The sequence below is a fragment of the Polyergus mexicanus genome, unplaced genomic scaffold (genome assembly GCF_030449975.1).
Source record: "Polyergus mexicanus isolate NDT 795.1 unplaced genomic scaffold, iyPolMexi1.0 SCAF_23, whole genome shotgun sequence".
Taxonomy (NCBI): domain Eukaryota; kingdom Metazoa; phylum Arthropoda; class Insecta; order Hymenoptera; family Formicidae; genus Polyergus; species Polyergus mexicanus.
Genome location: NW_027223343.1, coordinates 5,078,181 through 5,096,564, shown reverse-complemented (window position 1 = coordinate 5,096,564; position 18,384 = coordinate 5,078,181). Strand labels below are relative to the sequence as shown.

General features: G+C 28.6%; 3 protein-coding genes and 3 long non-coding RNA genes across 13 annotated transcripts; 5 read left to right on the top strand and 1 right to left on the bottom strand.

Moving 5' to 3' along the window:
• The first annotated feature begins 393 nt into the window (after window positions 1-393).
• LOC138942535 (gephyrin-like) lies at window positions 394-6,145 on the top strand. Of its 5 annotated transcripts, none has more exons than XM_070312803.1 (17): window positions 394-498; window positions 586-955; window positions 1,974-2,050; window positions 2,140-2,199; window positions 2,453-2,515; window positions 2,746-2,811; window positions 2,912-2,980; window positions 3,080-3,148; window positions 3,248-3,316; window positions 3,603-3,659; window positions 3,738-4,001; window positions 4,069-4,135; window positions 4,214-4,322; window positions 4,419-4,697; window positions 4,822-4,955; window positions 5,367-5,554; window positions 5,638-6,145. In XM_070312803.1, the coding sequence occupies exons 2-17, from the start codon at window positions 919-921 to the stop codon at window positions 5,896-5,898; spliced, it is 1,869 nt and encodes a 622-aa protein (XP_070168904.1). In that variant the 5' UTR covers window positions 394-498; window positions 586-918; the 3' UTR covers window positions 5,899-6,145. The 5 variants fall into 5 exon arrangements, with proteins under 5 accessions (XP_070168904.1, XP_070168906.1, XP_070168902.1 ...); XM_070312805.1 differs by having other exon boundaries at window positions 1,900-2,050; XM_070312801.1 differs by lacking the exons at window positions 394-498; window positions 586-955 and adding exons at window positions 1,403-1,561; window positions 1,633-1,832 and having other exon boundaries at window positions 1,900-2,050; window positions 3,248-3,307.
• A 1,010-nt stretch (window positions 6,146-7,155) lies between these two features.
• On the top strand, window positions 7,156-12,608 carry LOC138942621 (protein MTO1 homolog, mitochondrial). 2 transcript variants are annotated; one of them, XM_070312986.1, is made up of 10 exons: window positions 7,156-7,241; window positions 8,956-9,209; window positions 9,445-9,744; window positions 9,985-10,161; window positions 10,337-10,744; window positions 10,927-11,099; window positions 11,368-11,823; window positions 11,943-12,046; window positions 12,197-12,257; window positions 12,452-12,608. In XM_070312986.1, the coding sequence occupies exons 2-10, from the start codon at window positions 8,999-9,001 to the stop codon at window positions 12,551-12,553; spliced, it is 1,992 nt and encodes a 663-aa protein (XP_070169087.1). In that variant the 5' UTR covers window positions 7,156-7,241; window positions 8,956-8,998; the 3' UTR covers window positions 12,554-12,608. The 2 variants fall into 2 exon arrangements, with proteins under 2 accessions (XP_070169087.1, XP_070169086.1); XM_070312985.1 differs by lacking the exon at window positions 7,156-7,241 and adding an exon at window positions 7,351-7,439.
• On the top strand, window positions 7,433-8,320 carry LOC138942622 (MKRN2 opposite strand protein-like). The gene has a single exon (XM_070312987.1). It carries the CDS (start codon window positions 7,628-7,630, stop codon window positions 8,243-8,245), a length of 618 nt encoding a protein of 205 aa, XP_070169088.1. The 5' UTR covers window positions 7,433-7,627; the 3' UTR covers window positions 8,246-8,320.
• Window positions 8,861-12,850, bottom strand: LOC138942624 (uncharacterized). Of its 2 annotated transcripts, none has more exons than XR_011448348.1 (3): window positions 12,787-12,850; window positions 10,535-10,680; window positions 8,861-9,155 (listed from the first exon to the last, which is right to left on the bottom strand). It is a non-coding gene; the product is annotated as an uncharacterized lncRNA (long non-coding RNA). The 2 variants fall into 2 exon arrangements; XR_011448347.1 differs by lacking the exon at window positions 12,787-12,850 and adding an exon at window positions 10,933-12,198.
• Window positions 12,851-13,218: 368 nt separating this feature from the next.
• LOC138942659 (uncharacterized) lies at window positions 13,219-14,447 on the top strand. The gene is made up of 3 exons (XR_011448358.1): window positions 13,219-13,307; window positions 14,089-14,170; window positions 14,370-14,447. It is a non-coding gene; the product is annotated as an uncharacterized lncRNA (long non-coding RNA).
• Window positions 14,448-15,488: 1,041 nt separating this feature from the next.
• LOC138942658 (uncharacterized) lies at window positions 15,489-17,905 on the top strand. Of its 2 annotated transcripts, XR_011448356.1 has the most exons (9): window positions 15,489-15,571; window positions 15,770-15,851; window positions 16,051-16,132; window positions 16,331-16,412; window positions 16,614-16,695; window positions 16,893-16,967; window positions 17,161-17,242; window positions 17,441-17,519; window positions 17,718-17,905. It is a non-coding gene; the product is annotated as an uncharacterized lncRNA (long non-coding RNA). The 2 variants fall into 2 exon arrangements; XR_011448357.1 differs by lacking the exon at window positions 16,893-16,967.
• Window positions 17,906-18,384: the final 479 nt, after the last annotated feature.

Sequence of the window (18,384 nt, the reverse complement as noted above, 5' to 3'; positions counted from 1 at the left end):
GTCTCAACTTTATACGCCGTTAATTCACTCTGTGGTCCGATTCCAAAGTTCCTCGTGTATTTCACGCGAATCGAACATGACTGTTATGACGTAATCATTTGAATGCTATTTTCTATTAAACATAATATATTGCACGTATAATATTTCATCGAATATAAACGCATGATAATAATATACGACTGAGAATCATGATAAGATTGAACAAGCCTTCTCAACAACTGAGAAAATATTTTAAACAAAATGTCATGGAAAGGCGGAAAAACGTAGTGGAGTGAGAGAGAAAGAGGGGAAAGCCTTGTGCGCGTGCGCGATTAGGCTCTCTTTCCTTTTCTTTTTTTGCGCGCGAATCAACATAATTTTCAAAATAGTGTCTCTCATTTATATATAATATACTATGATTAATAAAAATTTTCTGTAATTTTCAGCGCCGTTACAAAACCTTTTTGAGCGTTTCGATTGATTTTAGACCGGCCATCGAGTAGAATTTTCCTCGGAGAGGTAATTTTACATCGTTTTGGAATCTAACCTAGGAATATATGCTCTGACGAAATCTCCGTGCAATTATTTATGCCGTGTATATTATAGGAACGCTTGGAAAAAAAAGAATGTGAACAATTCTTCATCGAAATAGTCTCTGTTGACTAAAACAGATTTAATTCGCATGATATAAACTCTCGAAATATATCCTACAACAGAATTGAAAGTCAAAATGATCTCCGCGCAATTATTTGTGGCGTGTGTATTATGGAGGAACGCTTGGGAAAAAAATATAAACAATTTCTCATCGAAACAGTCTCTGTTGACTATTCTCATGGCTAACAATAAGCAAAGTCAAGCCAATCGATGAATTTGGATGAGAATTGAAGCGTTAAAAATTCTGTGACAATTAGCAAGCATAAGATATTAAAAAAGGCTGAAATGGCATCAAGACGATTAAAAATCGGAATTTTAACCCGTACGTATCGTGATGAGCACATTCTTTATGTAAAGTACATTATATGCATACAGAAAGAAAATATATTAATAGATATGATTCACTTTTAAAAGATACGTTACACAATAAAATACTTTAGTACACTGCACTTATAGATTAAATGTAGTTATGCGAGTGTAGCTTGTTTAATATCTTTGATTGTTATTTGACATTTATTTTATACCTTTCTAATATATTAAAATTTCTTTAAATCACATTATAATTTAAAAAATACATTTTTAATTTAGACTTGGCTATGTATTATATATACATATATATATTCCAAATCCTAAATTTAATGGTTGCAATTATTTACTCTATAATAGACATATACATATGTATGCAAATATATATATATATATATATATATATATATATAGTTCTAGTAATTATTATAATTTTATTTATTATAATCATTTAGTACATAACGATTTTGACATACATGATTCAAATGCTAGTATAGAAGAGATACGTACATATAAATCTGAGATAATGGAACTCATTGAGTTTAGTAAACGCTTAGTAAGGATAAAAATTGGTGCAGAAATAGTTGCTCTAATGTTAGAAATTGGAAAACATGGTATAATGGTAATTATAGATATTAAATTTTTTTTTTTTATATCATAGTGCTTAAATTTATTATAATTCATGCAATATAGGACAAAATATGTTCTTGGTGCGATAAAGAAGCTGGAATTGATATTATTTTTATTGTTGGTTATCCATTTCATTGGATTGATACACGTCATAAGTATGAATTTAATAAATTAATCAAAAAAATTATTAATAAACAAGCTTTTAAAAGATACGCAGCAATTGTATCAAAAATAAAGAGTGAAATAGAGCCTAAATATCATTGGTAAAGTTTTATTTTCACATATTTTATATCTTTATTTTTAAAATTACAATAATAAATGTATTCTCAGTGTTATATGTGGAGAACGAAATAACACGCTAATCATTAATTTGTTTGGCCTTTACTATGACACTGAACTATTAGTATGCTACGATATGATTGCAACAGTACTACGGAATGAAGATACTGCATCTTTTTCAAATAATGATTGTACAGATCAGGTATATATATACAATATATATGAAATATACTTTCTATGTTTTAGGAGCAATGTAATGATATTTGTACATGCAATTAAATCTTTTTACAGATAGGGGGGGATGAAATCAAATCCCATAAAGAATCTATGCATGATCCAGATATACAGAAGGTAAGGTACTTGCTATATTAAAATGAAGTAATAAGAGAGAGAAAAATTTTATAATATTAAACATGCAATTATATCTCTCTATAAGAAAATATGTCGAAAGTCATATTTATAACGAATTTTTTTCTTTATCTATACTTTATCTTTAAAGAAAATAAAGTACTTTTTATATCAGAAATAATGAAGTAATGACAGAAAAAAAAAGAGAGAGAGAAAGATTGTGTAAAATCGTATATACAATTAAATTTTTTTACAGGAAGACAACACGATTAAAGCGAAACGCCATAAAGAATCTTCTCCTAAAAAATGTATAGAAGAGGTAATGTATCTTCTATATTAGATGTAATAAAATGGGTGAAAAAAAGATTTTAAAATTGTGTATAAGTAATTAATCACTTCATAAACAAATGACAAAAATAAAGCAAAACATAACAAATTTTCTTGATAAATTTATAGAAAAAATATTTTTTACATTAGAAATAATAATTGAGAGAGAAAAAGAGATATATATAAAATTTTAATTATGTATGCAATTAAATATTTTTACAGGCGGCCGACAGATATGAATTCGAATTTTACAAGGAATTATCTTCTTCCTCTGAATTTATGAAGCAGGTAAGATATTTCCTATATTAGAGACAATGAATGAGAGAAACAAAGAAATTTTACAACGTTGTATGTACAATCTTATTATAATTATTAATTTCCTTTACAGCCAATTGTCGCGAAAGAAGAAACTATTGTCAATGAACCCTCGACTTCGTCTGATAAAATGATAAAGAAGGTAAACCTTTATAAGATTGTATTTAGTAAAATTGTAAGAAGATAAACTTTTATAAGATTATATGTATAATCTTATTATAATTATTAAATCTCTTTACAGCCAATTGTGGCGAAAGAAGAAACTATTGTCAATGAACCCTCGACTTTGTCTGATAAAATGATAAAGAAGGTAAACCTTTATAAGATTGTATTTAGTAAAATTGTAAGAAGATAAACTTTTATAAGATTATATATACAATCTTATTATAATTATTAAATTCCTTTACAGCCAATTGCCGCGAAAGAAAAAACTATTGTCAATGAACCCTCGACTTCGTCTGGTAAAATGGTAAAGAAGGTAACTTTTATAAGATCGTATTTAGTAAAAATGATAAAGAAGGTAACTTTTATAAGATTGTATTTAGTAAAATTGTAAAAAGATGAACTTTTTTATAAGATTATATGTATAATCTTATTATAATTATTAAATCCTTCACAGCCAATAGTCGCGAAAGTAACAACTATTATCAGTGAACTCTCTACTTCATTTGATAAAATGATAAAGAAGATAAACTATTTTCTACATTAGAAATGATAAGATTTTACGAGATTGTGAATGCAATTAAATCTTTTTATGGTTAAAGGTGGCAGAAGAATCCATTACTGGCAAGGCAGCTTCTTCATCTGAAGTCATGTATGAGGTAAGCTATTTATCACATTAAAAATAATAAAAGGAATTTTACGTGAGAGATTGCATATACAATTAAATATCTTCGCAGATGGATCTGAAAAATATTGTTTCCTATGTACAAAATCCCATGATTTCTATAAACGAAGCATTGTTAAAAATACGTTCAATAATTGCCTATACTTACGAAAGACATTACGATGTTGTGAAGATAAATGATGCTCATGGCAGAATATTGTTCGAAACCGTGTATGCGAATTGTAATGTACCAGCATTTAGAGTTTCCACCAAAAATGGATACGCAATATTGGCAAGTGATGGTGAAGGCGTAAGAACAGTAGTGAGCAACACAACAGTAAGTTGCGAGTCAAACGTTCATATATAGTAACGAGTTACAATTATAAGACAAAAATTTTTTGCAGTCCAATCCGATATCTCTCAAACTTGGGACTTGTGTGATGGTGAAAAGCGGAGCGCGAATTCCTGATGGTAAACATAATTATAAACGTAAATCAATGTTTTTCTCTTTTTGCAATACTGAATTAATATTTCTCTATCCAATTGCAGAAGCAACAGCAGTTGTGAAAATTTCTGATACAAAGCGAATAATGAACTATGATGGAACGAAGGAGTCAATTCATATAATGATCAAACCGAAAAATGGGCAGAATATTAAGTACGAGAAATTCGATATTTTTTACATATTCCTTTCCGATATAAATTGTATATCTTTTATCTTTCATTGGAATGTTTATATTTATATATTTTAAAGAAACGTTGGTACCGACATAAGAAAAAATGAACTCATTATACACCCGTACACACGTATTGGTCCAGCAGAATTAGGGCTATTAGCAGCTACAGGCCGTCAGAACATTATAGTCATTGCTCCTATATCCATAGGTATATTGTCAATTGGAAAATTCTTAGCAGAACCTGGAGAATTTTTAAGACCGGGATATGTCCATGATAGCAACAGAATAAGCCTAATCGCGCTATTAAAAGATAAAGGTTTCTATCCAATATCAGATTTTGGAATTGTTGCGGATATGTGAGTGCATTGATATTTATTATATAATTTTTGCCATGTTATTATGTTTTATTTAATGCATAAATGATTAATATTTATATTATTTTACGATTAATGTAATATTTAATACTTGATATTTTCGCAGTACGCTACCCATAATGAAGAGAATCAAACAAGCTTTAAAAGAAGTGGACGTACTTGTGACAATAGGCTGCACAAACGATAATGATGTGTTGAAACTCATTTTAAAGAATGACCCTATGACAACTATACATTTTGGTATTTTTATCATTTTTATCTCATTTTATTTTTAAATACACATCATAGTAACAAAAATATAAAGAGACGCATCTTTTCAAAAACTATACATAGTGTTCTAAAACTGTTGAGGATATAATAAGATTATAGTATATGAAAGTTTGTAAAAAATCAAATGATAATAATATTTGCCACTTTTTATTTCAAGCAGCAATTTTCAAGATATAAGACACATTTAAACTCATGAATAGATAACTATCTGCAGCATGCGATTAGCTAGCTTTAAACCTTTATATTTTAAAAAGTATTTCTTGGAATAAAAATGGCAAAAAATATATTTTGATCGCTTATTTTTTCACAAACTTTCATGCTGCAATTTTATTATTCTCGAGTTTCGGTATTCTATATATATATATATATATATTTGTTTAGAAAACGTAAATGTAAAACCGGGGAAATCAACAATGTTTGCAACATACAGGATGGATGACAAAACGAAGTGTATCTTATGCTTGCCGGGAAATCCGGTATCCGCTCTCATTTCCGCGCATCTATTTCTTTTACCTCTTTTGAACGAGTGCTATCACATCGCCGAGAGACCTTGCACAATACCAGTTTGCGTAAGATTCAAAATTTGAAATTAAGAGAGATATATACGCATATTGTTATAATGTTGTTATAAATTATATATTATATATTGTAGATAAACCAACGATTCGTCTTGCATCCGCGTCCTAGAATCGCGTGGACAGTTTTAAAATGGAATAACGAGGACAATTTCGCAAGGGCTTTCAACAAGGAAAATCTTGTCAGTGATAAACTATCTAGCAGTCAAGCCGCTAATGCGCTTTTGATACTACCACAAAAAACAGAGGATCTCAAAGAGATGTATCCATCATTTGTATCTGCATTATTAATCAACTTTTCCAATAGTTGCACATTAATAAAAAATGTTTCTAATTGACTATTACCAGCAGCATTATAATGAAACATTTATACATTATTATATAGACACGATATTACATGTATATCTATAATTTGTATATAATAATTTTTAAACAATTTTGTATAAGAAAGAAAATTTATGGATATATCTCATAATTGGCAGAAAGAATTGTATATATTTTATATTGCTTTATGTGAAATTTGATAATACTTTTCAAACTTTACCTTTTCACGATTTATTATTAGCTTGGTAATTCAATTTTAAACTAAAATTCTATTAAAATCAAAATACTTGGAATTGAGGAATAAATAATTATTATATATATATATATATATATATATATACCATATATATATATTTATGATTATTATATTTTTTGAATACTATTTTTGAATATTAACATTTTTATTGATAAATTGATAAATCAATTTTTGCAAAGAAAAATTTTAGAAGAAATACATTGTTTATGTATATGTGTATCCATTTTCGTGCCAATTCTAGGTATGTCATAACAATTTTAATGTTACTTTTTTATTTCATTTATGTATATTATATTATATGACGATAACTTTTGTCTATCATTTTACCATTAAAATCATTGTAGCAATAAAATACAATATTTTTACATATTTGTCTAAAATACGTTAGTACACTTTACTATACATGTCAGTAATATTTATACACATTAAAAATGTTTCAGCTTTACAATAATATATAATCCAATATATAAAATGTCATAAATTTGTAGAAATAGGAAATTATAGTAATACTATGTTTCAAGAAACAGAAAGAGAAAAAGAAAGATGAACATTAATATCAGAAAAGTCTGGCTGTATTTTTAATTCCAATATATTTCAATATTCAAGCTATGTTTGCGTCAGTATTTTTATTCTTTCATAAAGCTTGTTCGTCTTATTTACATTCTTCGTATATGTTGTTCCTTTTCTCCTTTCTTTTTCTGAGCTGTAAAAAAAAAAGAGTGCAAACAATGAAACAAACAAATCTTTAGTTTTAATGCATTCCAAAATTAAATGACAAAGATGATGTATAAGGTATGGGAAGGGAGAGGTTTACTAAAGCCAGAAAGAAATCAAAGGAGATCGCATACCGAATCGTCTCCCCCCCCCCCCCTTCCTGTAACGACGTTAATACTTCGTCGATATATGTTATGTTATATATGCGCGCGACACCGGAATCCAATATCTATGACAGATGAGAAGTTTCGTAACTACTATGCTGTAATCTGTAACTAGTTACACGTGTAACGTCGTGTATGTTTGACATCGATCTTCTAATTCGTTACAGAATACGATATACGACGTACGACACAAGTCGCATGTATACATATACATACGCCTCATGTAAGTACATAGCGTGGCAATGTAAGATTAAATGAGGTTAATTGATCCTATTGTTTCGATGAAATGGGATGACTAATGCAAATATATCTGGAATTGTAGCATGAATCAAGTACGGGAATGCGTATTCAATCTGTGAAAACATCATCGCGGGATATAACGTCGGCTTTCGCATTATTTATAGAATAATAATTCATTTAGGTTAGTTTAGATTTAGATTTTATATTAGAGGATTATTTTAATATATACACACAACACATAAAAATTTTACGAATTGTGTGTAAAAGTTGTATGAATTTAGTACGAATATCATCTAAAAAGTGGAAAGGAAAATGACAAGATTCGACGAAAGATTGACTTGAATTTAACATTGACATTTCTGACTTAATATGAATGACAATCCGGGTATCGTGTGCTTCCGTCACTGCCCGAGGAAGAATGTATTCTGCAGGCATGTTCCGGTTACATGCCCGGCTTGCTCGTCGCGAATACAAGACTTCATCGTAGATCCATTTCGTGTCCCATATCCGTTCGCGAACGCCGCTCATAATCCAACCAGTATCGTGATTCGACCTTCACGTGGTAGCTTCCTCGATGACTACGACATAACGGGTAACGATTTGCATGTTGGGATAGTCGATTCGGACGGAGGCGTCGTCGAATTCGATAAGAACGGACTGATAACGACCGACGTTGACAGATGGACCGATTGCATCGCCTTCCAGGTTGTACCGGTCGCTTGGATCATTCAATGGGACGAAACATTATCATTCATGTCAAAAGATGACAGATGGAAGTCGATCAACTATGATGACATCAATATGAATTGCTTTGACTTCGTTTTGGAATTTCTTAATAATCTAGGATACGCGAATCTTATGTTTGCGAGCAAGGAAGATCTATGCGAGCGATTGATACTATCAAAAATTCAAAATGCAATCAGATATAATTCGTTATATAGAGCCTTGAAGCATCAGGAGTATTTGTTATCGGATCATCATTCTTGATACACAATATATTATTCCCTATCATTTCTCGATAAAATGCTATTTGTAATTAATGCAATAAATGTGCTTTTTGTACATCTGTGTTCTTGTGTTAATTCTCTGTTGCATATATTTTGCTAAAAGAAATTTCTGAAAACTAAAGTCTGAAAACAGCATAATGTTTATTGATAATACATTTCTATAACTCTATATTATATATCATATAGTGTAATTTACCCAACTTTATCTAGTTTCGAATAACTTATAATTTCTATCACAAATGATAAAATATTAAATAAATATTTTTTTTGTATGATTCTGAAAGAGAAATATTCAAGACATAATAATATGCTATAAAATTTAAAATGGTGATTCAATCATTTCTTTATCTATATAAAAGTTATGTGAGATAATTGTAATGGATTATTTCAAATCATATACCTACAGAGATTTAGATGGTTTACATACATTAATATGTATAAATAACATTAATATATATGTAACAAAAATTTAATTCTTTGATATATTACAATTTTTATAAAGGATCGAGATTTCAGATATTATATATAAACATTTATATAGTATATGATTCTTGTAGCATTTCATTGTAGAAAGCATATCTAAAATTGATCAGTCTTTTATGCAATAGAGGCTTAAACAAATAGTGATATCTTGATATTTGATACCATCTTTTTTTTCTGAAATCTAAAGACGCTTAAATATTTTTGCAGAAATTAGAATATAAATAGGAGGAGCTTGATAACGAGAGGCAAAATGATTTCTATCAAAATTAGAACATCTTTGTTCGATACATGTTCCAAACAAAAACGATTACGATTATTGAAAAGACTAATTACAAACGATAGCGAAAAGAAATTTCACGTGATCGTAGTTGGCGGCGGTCATGCTGGAACTGAAGCATCTGCTGCTGCTGTTAGAATGGGTGCAAAGACATTATTAGTTACTCAGAAAAAAAGTACTATAGGTATGTATGCCTAAAGCTATTCGGCAATGATTATTAAATTTTCGAATAAATTGATATTTATACATCAATTGTAGTTTAAATTCTCTGTATTTGGAATTATATTATGAGAGATAGATATTTATAACTTTTTAACATTAAAAAAACTAGGATAAACTAAGAATATATTTTTGTTAACTTTTGCCTTTAGACTTTCTATAATTATATTACTTAATATATTTGAATTTGATATTTACAGGAGAAATGTCGTGTAATCCGTCTTTTGGTGGAATCGGAAAAGGCCATTTGATGAGAGAAGTAGATGCTTTAGATGGGGTATGTTGTCGAATATGTGATATTTCGGGGATTCACTATAAAGTTTTGAACAAATGCAAAGGACCGGCGGTATGGGGTCTCAGGGCTCAAATCGATAGGATGTTATATAAGAAACATCTTCAGGCGGAACTTTTCAATATGCCTGGTTTACATATTTACGAATCTTCTGTAGAAGATTTGATTTTAGCAAATAATCCTCTGTCTTGCTGTGGAGTAATTCTCAGTACGTTTCAAACTTTATAATAAAGAGAAAGAAAGACACATTATACAAGAATAAAAAAAATTAATTTTAACTAAATTTAATTAAAATAATTCAATTCTTTATTGCATTTCTTTAACATTGAATATGTAATATATATATATATATATTTCCCTAAAAGTATTGTATGAATTTAAAAATGTATATATTTTTATTAATATTAATATTAATATTATTATTCAAAAATATTATATTATTTCACAGAAGATGGAACAAAAATATTTGGTGATGCAGTAGTTATAACCACAGGAACTTTCTTAAAAGGCCAAATAAATATCGGATTGGAGAAGAGACCTGCAGGTAGATTGAATGATGAGCCAAGTATTGGTTTGGCAAACACATTTGATAGGCTTGGATTTCAGATAGGAAGATTGAAAACTGGTAAGAGAATTATGTTTCATACATATAGAATATCTCTTTTTTTCTATCAACTGATGCAATGAAAAGGCAACATGCAATCAATGATATATTTCTTATTTTGTGCTCTCATTTGTATGTATATTAATTTATACTTTAATATATATTTTAACTGAAATTATCACATACATATTATTAGGGACACCACCAAGATTAGAGAAAGATAGTATTGACTTCAACAAATGCAAGAAATTTCTGCCGGATGATTTTCCGATACCGTTCTCGTTTATGAATGATAATGTATGGGTACCGTCCGAGGAACAAGTACTAACATATCTGACATATACGAATGAGGATGTCGCAAAGATTATAAAAGACAATATGCACTGTAACTTACATGTCACAGAAGAGATATCAGGTCCACGATATTGTCCGAGCATAGAGAGTAAGATTCTGCGATTCCGAACGCCTAGGCATCATATTTGGCTGGAACCGGAAGGTCTGGATTCGCCATTAATTTATCCGAGTGGACTGTCATGCACTCTGCCAGAAGAGAAACAAGTAGAACTCGTTAATTGTATTCCAGGATTGGAAAACGCTCGTCTAGGTATATTTAATTCTCTTAAATTTAAGTTTATCTTAAATATTGAGTAGTTACAAGATTATACAAAATTCATTATCCATGCATTTAGCATTTATTTGTCATTCGACATTTTTGTTAATTAATTTTTACATCATTTTAAATAATTATTACTTATATATCTATACAATCACATTTAACACTTATAGCAAAACCTGGTTATGGTGTCGAATACGATTACATAGATCCTAGAGAATTGACTTCCCAATTGGAGACTAGAAAGATTTCGGGATTATTCTTTGCTGGACAAATCAATGGCACCACCGGTTACGAAGAAGCTGCCGCACAGGGTATCGTAGCAGGTGTTAATGCAGCCGCTAAGGTAATTGATACATTAAACAGAAAGCTTTCCCATTTAAAGAAAAAGTCTGACAGATTATCATATTTTTTAATTTTAATTGTTGTAAATTTTCAAACAAATTTGAACTTATCGCGAAAGAGAAATAATTTACAATTTTTTATTTCTATAAAAGATTTTCTCGTGTTTCATTACTTCGCGATGTTGCAGATTGGGAAGCTCTGATATGTAGATATGTAGATATGTTTTTAAATATGCGTTCCACATTCTGAACAAAATCGTGTATATTTAGGTGTTTAAGAAACCATCGCTTCTGATAAGCCGAACCGAGGGTTATATTGGCGTTCTCATCGACGATCTCACGACGGAGGGTACTATAGAGCCTTACAGAATGTTCACCAGTAGGTCGGAGTTTCGATTGAGCTTGCGTCCTGATAACGCCGACCAGAGACTGACAGAGAAAGGCTATGCAATAGGCTGCGTTTCTCAAGAGAGACTCAACAAGACGAGAGAAACTATTCACAAAATGCAGGAAGCTATGCAAATACTTAAGAGCGAAGTGCGATCGAGCATCAAGTGGCGACAATTATTGAAGATGAAAAAGTCTAAGGCTATGGGAAATAAGTCGGCCTTTGAGATGCTTTCAGTGATTAGCGAGGAGAATATCACATTTGAGCAATTAGCGAGCTTGTTGCCGAATTTATTAGGCCACTTGGATAGAGATCCCAATCTGGCGAGAAGAATAGAGGTTTGTGAACTTATTATTGTAATAATAAATATACTTTGGGAAAAAGAACATTGTAACTAAAAAAATATTTTTAAGTGAAGTTTTATCGATAAATATTAATAATAAGGCTCGATTTTCAGATAGAAGCAAAATATGCTCATGTCGTTGCGGATCAGCAGGATCAAGTGGAAGATATCAGGAAGAACGAGCGAATGATTATACCCGATGATATTGATTATAATAGGTACAAGATATAGTGTGCCTCAAACACTTATTTTATTGCCCGAATGATTATTGAATTGCTGTTTTGAAAATAGATAAAAATAACAATTCCTTAAATTTTATAAAAAAGTATGTTAACAAAATTGTTAATTGTGTTTTATTTTTGTTACAGTCCTAAATTAAATCTATCTACTGAAGATCGAGAGAAACTCACAAAATATCTCCCAAGCACGGTAAGTTTTTTACTATTACTATCTCTTCTGTAAATTCAACTTTCTTACTTTTTTTTTTCGGAATATCTGTAACATTTATTGTCGATAAAAAAAATACAATAACCTTTCCCTGTCGTCACTTAAATTTTTTTTTGTAGTCATCTGCATTCGTTAATAATTCCATATTATCTATATTAATAAAATTTATCTTGCAGATTGCAGCAGCGAATAAAATCTCAGGAGTGACGCCTTCAGCCATAGTAAGACTACTTTATTACATTAGATATCACTCCAACAAAGTTGTTACAAAAGTATAGTAATGTATTATAATAAAAAATTAAAAATAAACTATAGTGACTCTTACACATCCATCATATATCTCAGTATTCTAATTAAAAGTTTAAATTTATTAAGTTAAGTATTATATTAACATAATAAAAATAAATATTACTTCAAATAATGTAATAATCTAGAAAAAAATTAATAATATATATCTTCGAAAAGAAAAACGAATAATAAAAAAATTTTTTGCAGTCTACAAAAATCTTACATTTCATCTAAACTTCTAAACAAAAATTTGTTACTTGCAGCTTGAATTTACGCATATATCAAAGGCTGCGAACGAAAAGACGCTGGAAATGCTTCGAAACATTTGATTGGCCAATCAAAACAAAAAGAGTAAAGATTTCTTTATTTTGATTGGTTAATGCAATGCTTCGAAGCGTTTGATTGACCAATCAGGGCAAAGAGAGTAAAGATTTCTTTATTCTAATTGGTTAATGCAATGCGTCGAAGCATCTCTAACATCTTCTCGACCGCAGCCAAAATAATGGAATACAATACGTTCGAAAATCCTACCCGTAAGGTAAAATTTAATCGACCAATCAGGATCAAAGATTTCTTTGGATAGGATTTTTGAACGTATCTTGGGACGGTTGGCAATAAGAGAAAGCTGACTTCCGTTAGTTTCGTTAGCGTCCTATTTCATCCTATTTCCTCGGTGTCGTTCAATGTGGAAGCACGTCGAGATCAATTTCTTTTGCGTAATAAAAAAAGAAAGAACGCAAAATGGTAAGAAACTTTTCGTTCCTCCACGCCTGTATCTTAGAAAGAATATTAGAATATTCGCGATTTTCTCTTTCGTTAATTTTATCGCGTTTCATGATTATTCACTTGTCGCGAAAATTAATTCTCCGGCCGCATTCCCGACCACGTGTTTCTCATTTTAATTCCGTAAAATATTTCAAGTTTATATAAAAATATAATCATTTATTTTTTATGTGCTCTCATTCTATTAATTTTTGATGCTCAGAATGACGGGAAGAATCAGTTTATATAAATTAAATTATATTAATTTATTATAGATACATGAAAACGTTGATTCCCAAAATGATGATAGATAACTTATATATGTATTTCTGTACAGTCATTATCAATAATTCTTATTATTTTTCACCTCGCATACATACGCAAAAGTCTTGTTTAAAGCATAAAAAATTATTGGTGATTTAATAGTGATTTTATAACGATTTTCTGATATATGAATTATAACTATCGATTTATATAATACATCGAACAACTGCAAAATTATTATTTAATTACTATTAATTATTATTATTCTTTATTTTTTAATGGCTTCTGAGTGCTTTTATATACACAAGTTAACGTTTTTTTAACGTTTATATACACAATTTTTGATCTCTGATTATATATTAATCATGATGTTATTAATGGTCCGTGTTTCTGAATGATAGTGATTTCTTTTACCATTACTGATTAATTATAAATTTCAATTTTATTTCGTAATTTTTGAGATATGTTATTTATTCAAAAAGAAATAATGTGATTGCAGGAGAAGGATGGTAACTTATAAGATGAAGAAATAAGACCTGTATATCAACGACCAACAATTCTTAGTTATGATGTTATTAATGGTCAGTGTATTCTGGGTGTTTTTATAATAATTTATAAATATTTTTATTCTCTGATTGTACTATTAATTATGATGTTATTAATGGTCCGTGTTTCTGAATGATAGTGATTTCTTTTACCATTGCTGATTAATTATAAATTTCAATTTTGTTTTACAATTTTGAGAAATGATTTATTGAAAAATAAATGGTGTGATTGCAGGAAAAGAATGATGACATATTAAATGAAGAAATAAGACCTATACATCAACAATCAACAATTCTTAATCATGATATTATTAATGGTCAGTATTCTGGGTGTTTTTATAATAATTATGTAAATGTTTTTATTCTTCGATTAGACTATTAATCATGATGTTATTAATGGTCCGTGTTTCTGAATGATAATGATTTCTTTTACCATTGCTGATTAATTATAAATTTCAATTTTGTTTTACAATTTTGAGAAATGATTTATTGAAAAATAAATGATGTGATTGCAGGAAAAGAATGATGACATATTAGATGAAGAAATAAGACCTATACATCAACAATCAACAATTCTTAATCATGATATTATTAATGGTCAGTATTCTGGGTGTTTTTATAATAATTATGTAAATGTTTTTATTCTTCGATTAGACTATTAATCATGATGTTATTAATGGTCCGTGTTTCTGAATGATAGTGATTTCTTTTACCATTGCTGATTAATTATAAAGTTCAATTTTGTTTTACAATTTTGAGAAATGATTTATTGAAAAAGAAATGGTGTGATTGCAGGAAAAGAATGATGACATATTAGATGAAGAAATAAGACCTATACATCAACAATCAACAATTCTTAATCATGATATTATTAATGGTCAGTATTCTGGGTGTTTTTATAATAATTATGTAAATGTTTTTATTCTTCGATTAGACTATTAATCATGATGTTATTAATGGTCCGTGTTTCTGAATGATAGTGATTTTTTTTACCATTGCTGATTAATTATAAATTTCAATTTTGTTTTACAATTTTGAGAAATGATTTATTGAAAAATAAATGATGTGATTGCAGGAAAAGAATGATGACATATTAGATGAAGAAATAAGACCTATACATCAACAATCAACAATTCTTAATCATGATATTATTAATGGTCAGTATTCTGGGTGTTTTTATAATAATTATGTAAATGTTTTTATTCTTCGATTAGACTATTAATCATGATGTTATTAATGGTCCGTGTTTCTGAATGATAGTGATTTCTTTTACCATTGCTGATTAATTATAAAGTTCAATTTTGTTTTACAATTTTGAGAAATGATTTATTGAAAAAGAAATGGTGTGATTGCAGGAAAAGAATGATGACATATTAGATGAAGAAATAAGACCTATACATCAACAATCAACAATTCTTAATCATGATATTATTAATGGTCAGTATTCTGGGTGTTTTTATAATAATTATGTAAATGTTTTTATTCTTCGATTAGACTATTAATCATGATGTTATTAATGGTCCGTGTTTCTGAATGATAGTGATTTCTTTTACCATTGCTGATTAATTATAAAGTTCAATTTTGTTTTACAATTTTGAGAAATGATTTATTGAAAAAGAAATGGTGTGATTGCAGGAAAAGGATGATGACTTATTAGATGAAGAAATAAGACCTATACATCAACAATCAACAATTTTTGATTATGATGTTATTAATGGTCAGTATTCTGGGTGTTCTTATAATAATTATATAAATGGTGATTTTTTTTTCCAATTATACTAGTAGTCATGATGTTATTAATGGTCCGTGTTTCTGAATGATAGTGATTTCTTTTACCATTGCTGATTAATTATAAATTTCAATTTTATTTCGTAATTTTTGAGATATTTGTTTTATTGAAAAAGAAATGATTGCAGGAAAAGGATGATGATTTATAAGATAAAAAAATAAGATCTGTACATCAACAATCAACAATTCTTAATCATGATATTATTACTGGTTAGTATTCTGGGTGTTTTTATAATAATTATGTAAATGTTTTTATTCTTCGATTAGACTATTAATCATGATGTTATTAATGGTCCGTGTTTCTGAATGATAGTGATTTCTTTTACCATTGCTGATTAATTATAAAGTTCAATTTTGTTTTACAATTTTGAGAAATGATTTATTGAAAAAGAAATGGTGTGATTGCAGGAAAAGGATGATGACTTATTAGATGAAGAAATAAGACCTATACATCAGCAATCAACAATTCTTAGTGATGATATTATTAATGGTTGGTATTTTGGGTGTTTTTATAATAATTATGTAAATGTTTTTATTCTTTGATTATACCATTAATCATGATGTTATTAATGGTCCGTGTTTCTGAATGATAGTGATTTCTTTTACCATTGCTGATTAATTATAAATTTCAATTTTATTTCGTAATTTTTGAGATATGTTGTTTATTCAAAAAGAAATAATGTGATTGCAGGAGAAGGATGGTAACTTATAAGATGAAGAAATAAGACTTGTATATCAACGACCAACAATTCTTAGTTATGATGTTATTAATGGTCAGTGTATTCTGGGTGTTTTTATAATAATTTATAAATATTTTTATTCTCTGATTGTACTATTAATTATGATGTTATTAATGGTCCGTGTTTCTGAATGATAGTGATTTCTTTTACCATTGCTGATTAATTATAAATTTCAATTTTATTTCGTAATTTTTGAGATATATGTTTTATTGAAAAAGAAATGATTGCAGGAAAAGGATGATGGTTTATAAGATGAAGAAATAAGATCTGTACATCAACAATTCTTAATCATGATGTTATTAATGGTCAGTATTCAGAGTATTTTTATAATAATTATATAAATGGTTTTCCGATTATACTAATAATCATGATGTTATTAATGGTCCGTGTTTCTGAATGATAGTGATTTCTTTTACCATTGCTGATTAATTATAAAGTTCAATTTTGTTTTACGATTTTGAGAAATGATTTTTTGAAAAAGAAATGGTGTGATTGCAGGAAAAGAATGATGACTTATTAGATGAAGAAATAAGACCTATACATCAACAATCAACAATTCTTAGTGATGATGTTATTAATGGTTGGTATTTTGAGTGTTTTTATAATAATTATGTAAATGTTTTTATTCTTCGATTATACCATTAATCATGATGTTATTAATGGTCCGTGTTTCTGAATGATAGTGATTTCTTTTACCATTGCTGATTAATTATAAAGTTCAATTTTGTTTTACAATTTTGTGAAATGATTTATTGAAAAAGAAATGGTGTGATTGCAGGAAAAGGATGATGACTTATTAGATGAAGAAATAAGATCTGTACATCAACAATCAATTCTTAATCATGATGTTATTAATGGTCAGTATTCAGAGTGTTTTTATAATAATTATATAAATGGTTTTCCGATTATACTAATAATCATGATGTTATTAATGGTCCGTGTTTCTGAATGATAGTGATTTCTTGTACTATTGCTGATTAAATACGAATTTCAATTTTGTTTCACAATTTTTAAGATATATAATTTATTGAGAAAGAAATGCTATGTGATTGCAGGGAAAGGATGGTGACATAAGATGAAGAAGTTGGACCTGTTATCAACAATCAATTTAATCTTTAATACTGTGAAAAAACAATTTATTATTCACATACCAATAAATATATATTTATTTCTAAATATTAATCTACTTACACATTTTGAAGTCTAAGAAAAAAATCTTCGATCGGCAATTGTGCACAATAATGTTGATGTATAAATCCTTTATAAATACATATAGTAAAATCAAATTTAATTTTGAAAAAAATTATCCTAATTGGCTAAATTATCTAAGAACTCATCATCAATTAACACATGGAACATAGAAGTGTATTATTTTTTCTCTACTGTTACAATTTTTTTTCTTGTGCGTATGATATATATATCGTAGAGAAGTGGATCTATAAGAAAATATCTAACTTACAAAAGATATATCCATAAAACATGGGATCTTTCCAACAAAAACGCACATAAACATAATATCGTACGATTAGATGTCAGATAGAAAAATTTTCGGGACTTTAAAATTATCTATTCGAGAAAAAGGGCATGATATTAGACGCGTTCAGCAGAAAAAAGTAGCAGTCGAATGTGATTGGTTCTTACTTTTAGGACCAACGAATCAACGTCGAGTGTTGACAAGACGATAACTGAGCGCTTTTTTTGCTGAACATCATTTGGTCATTG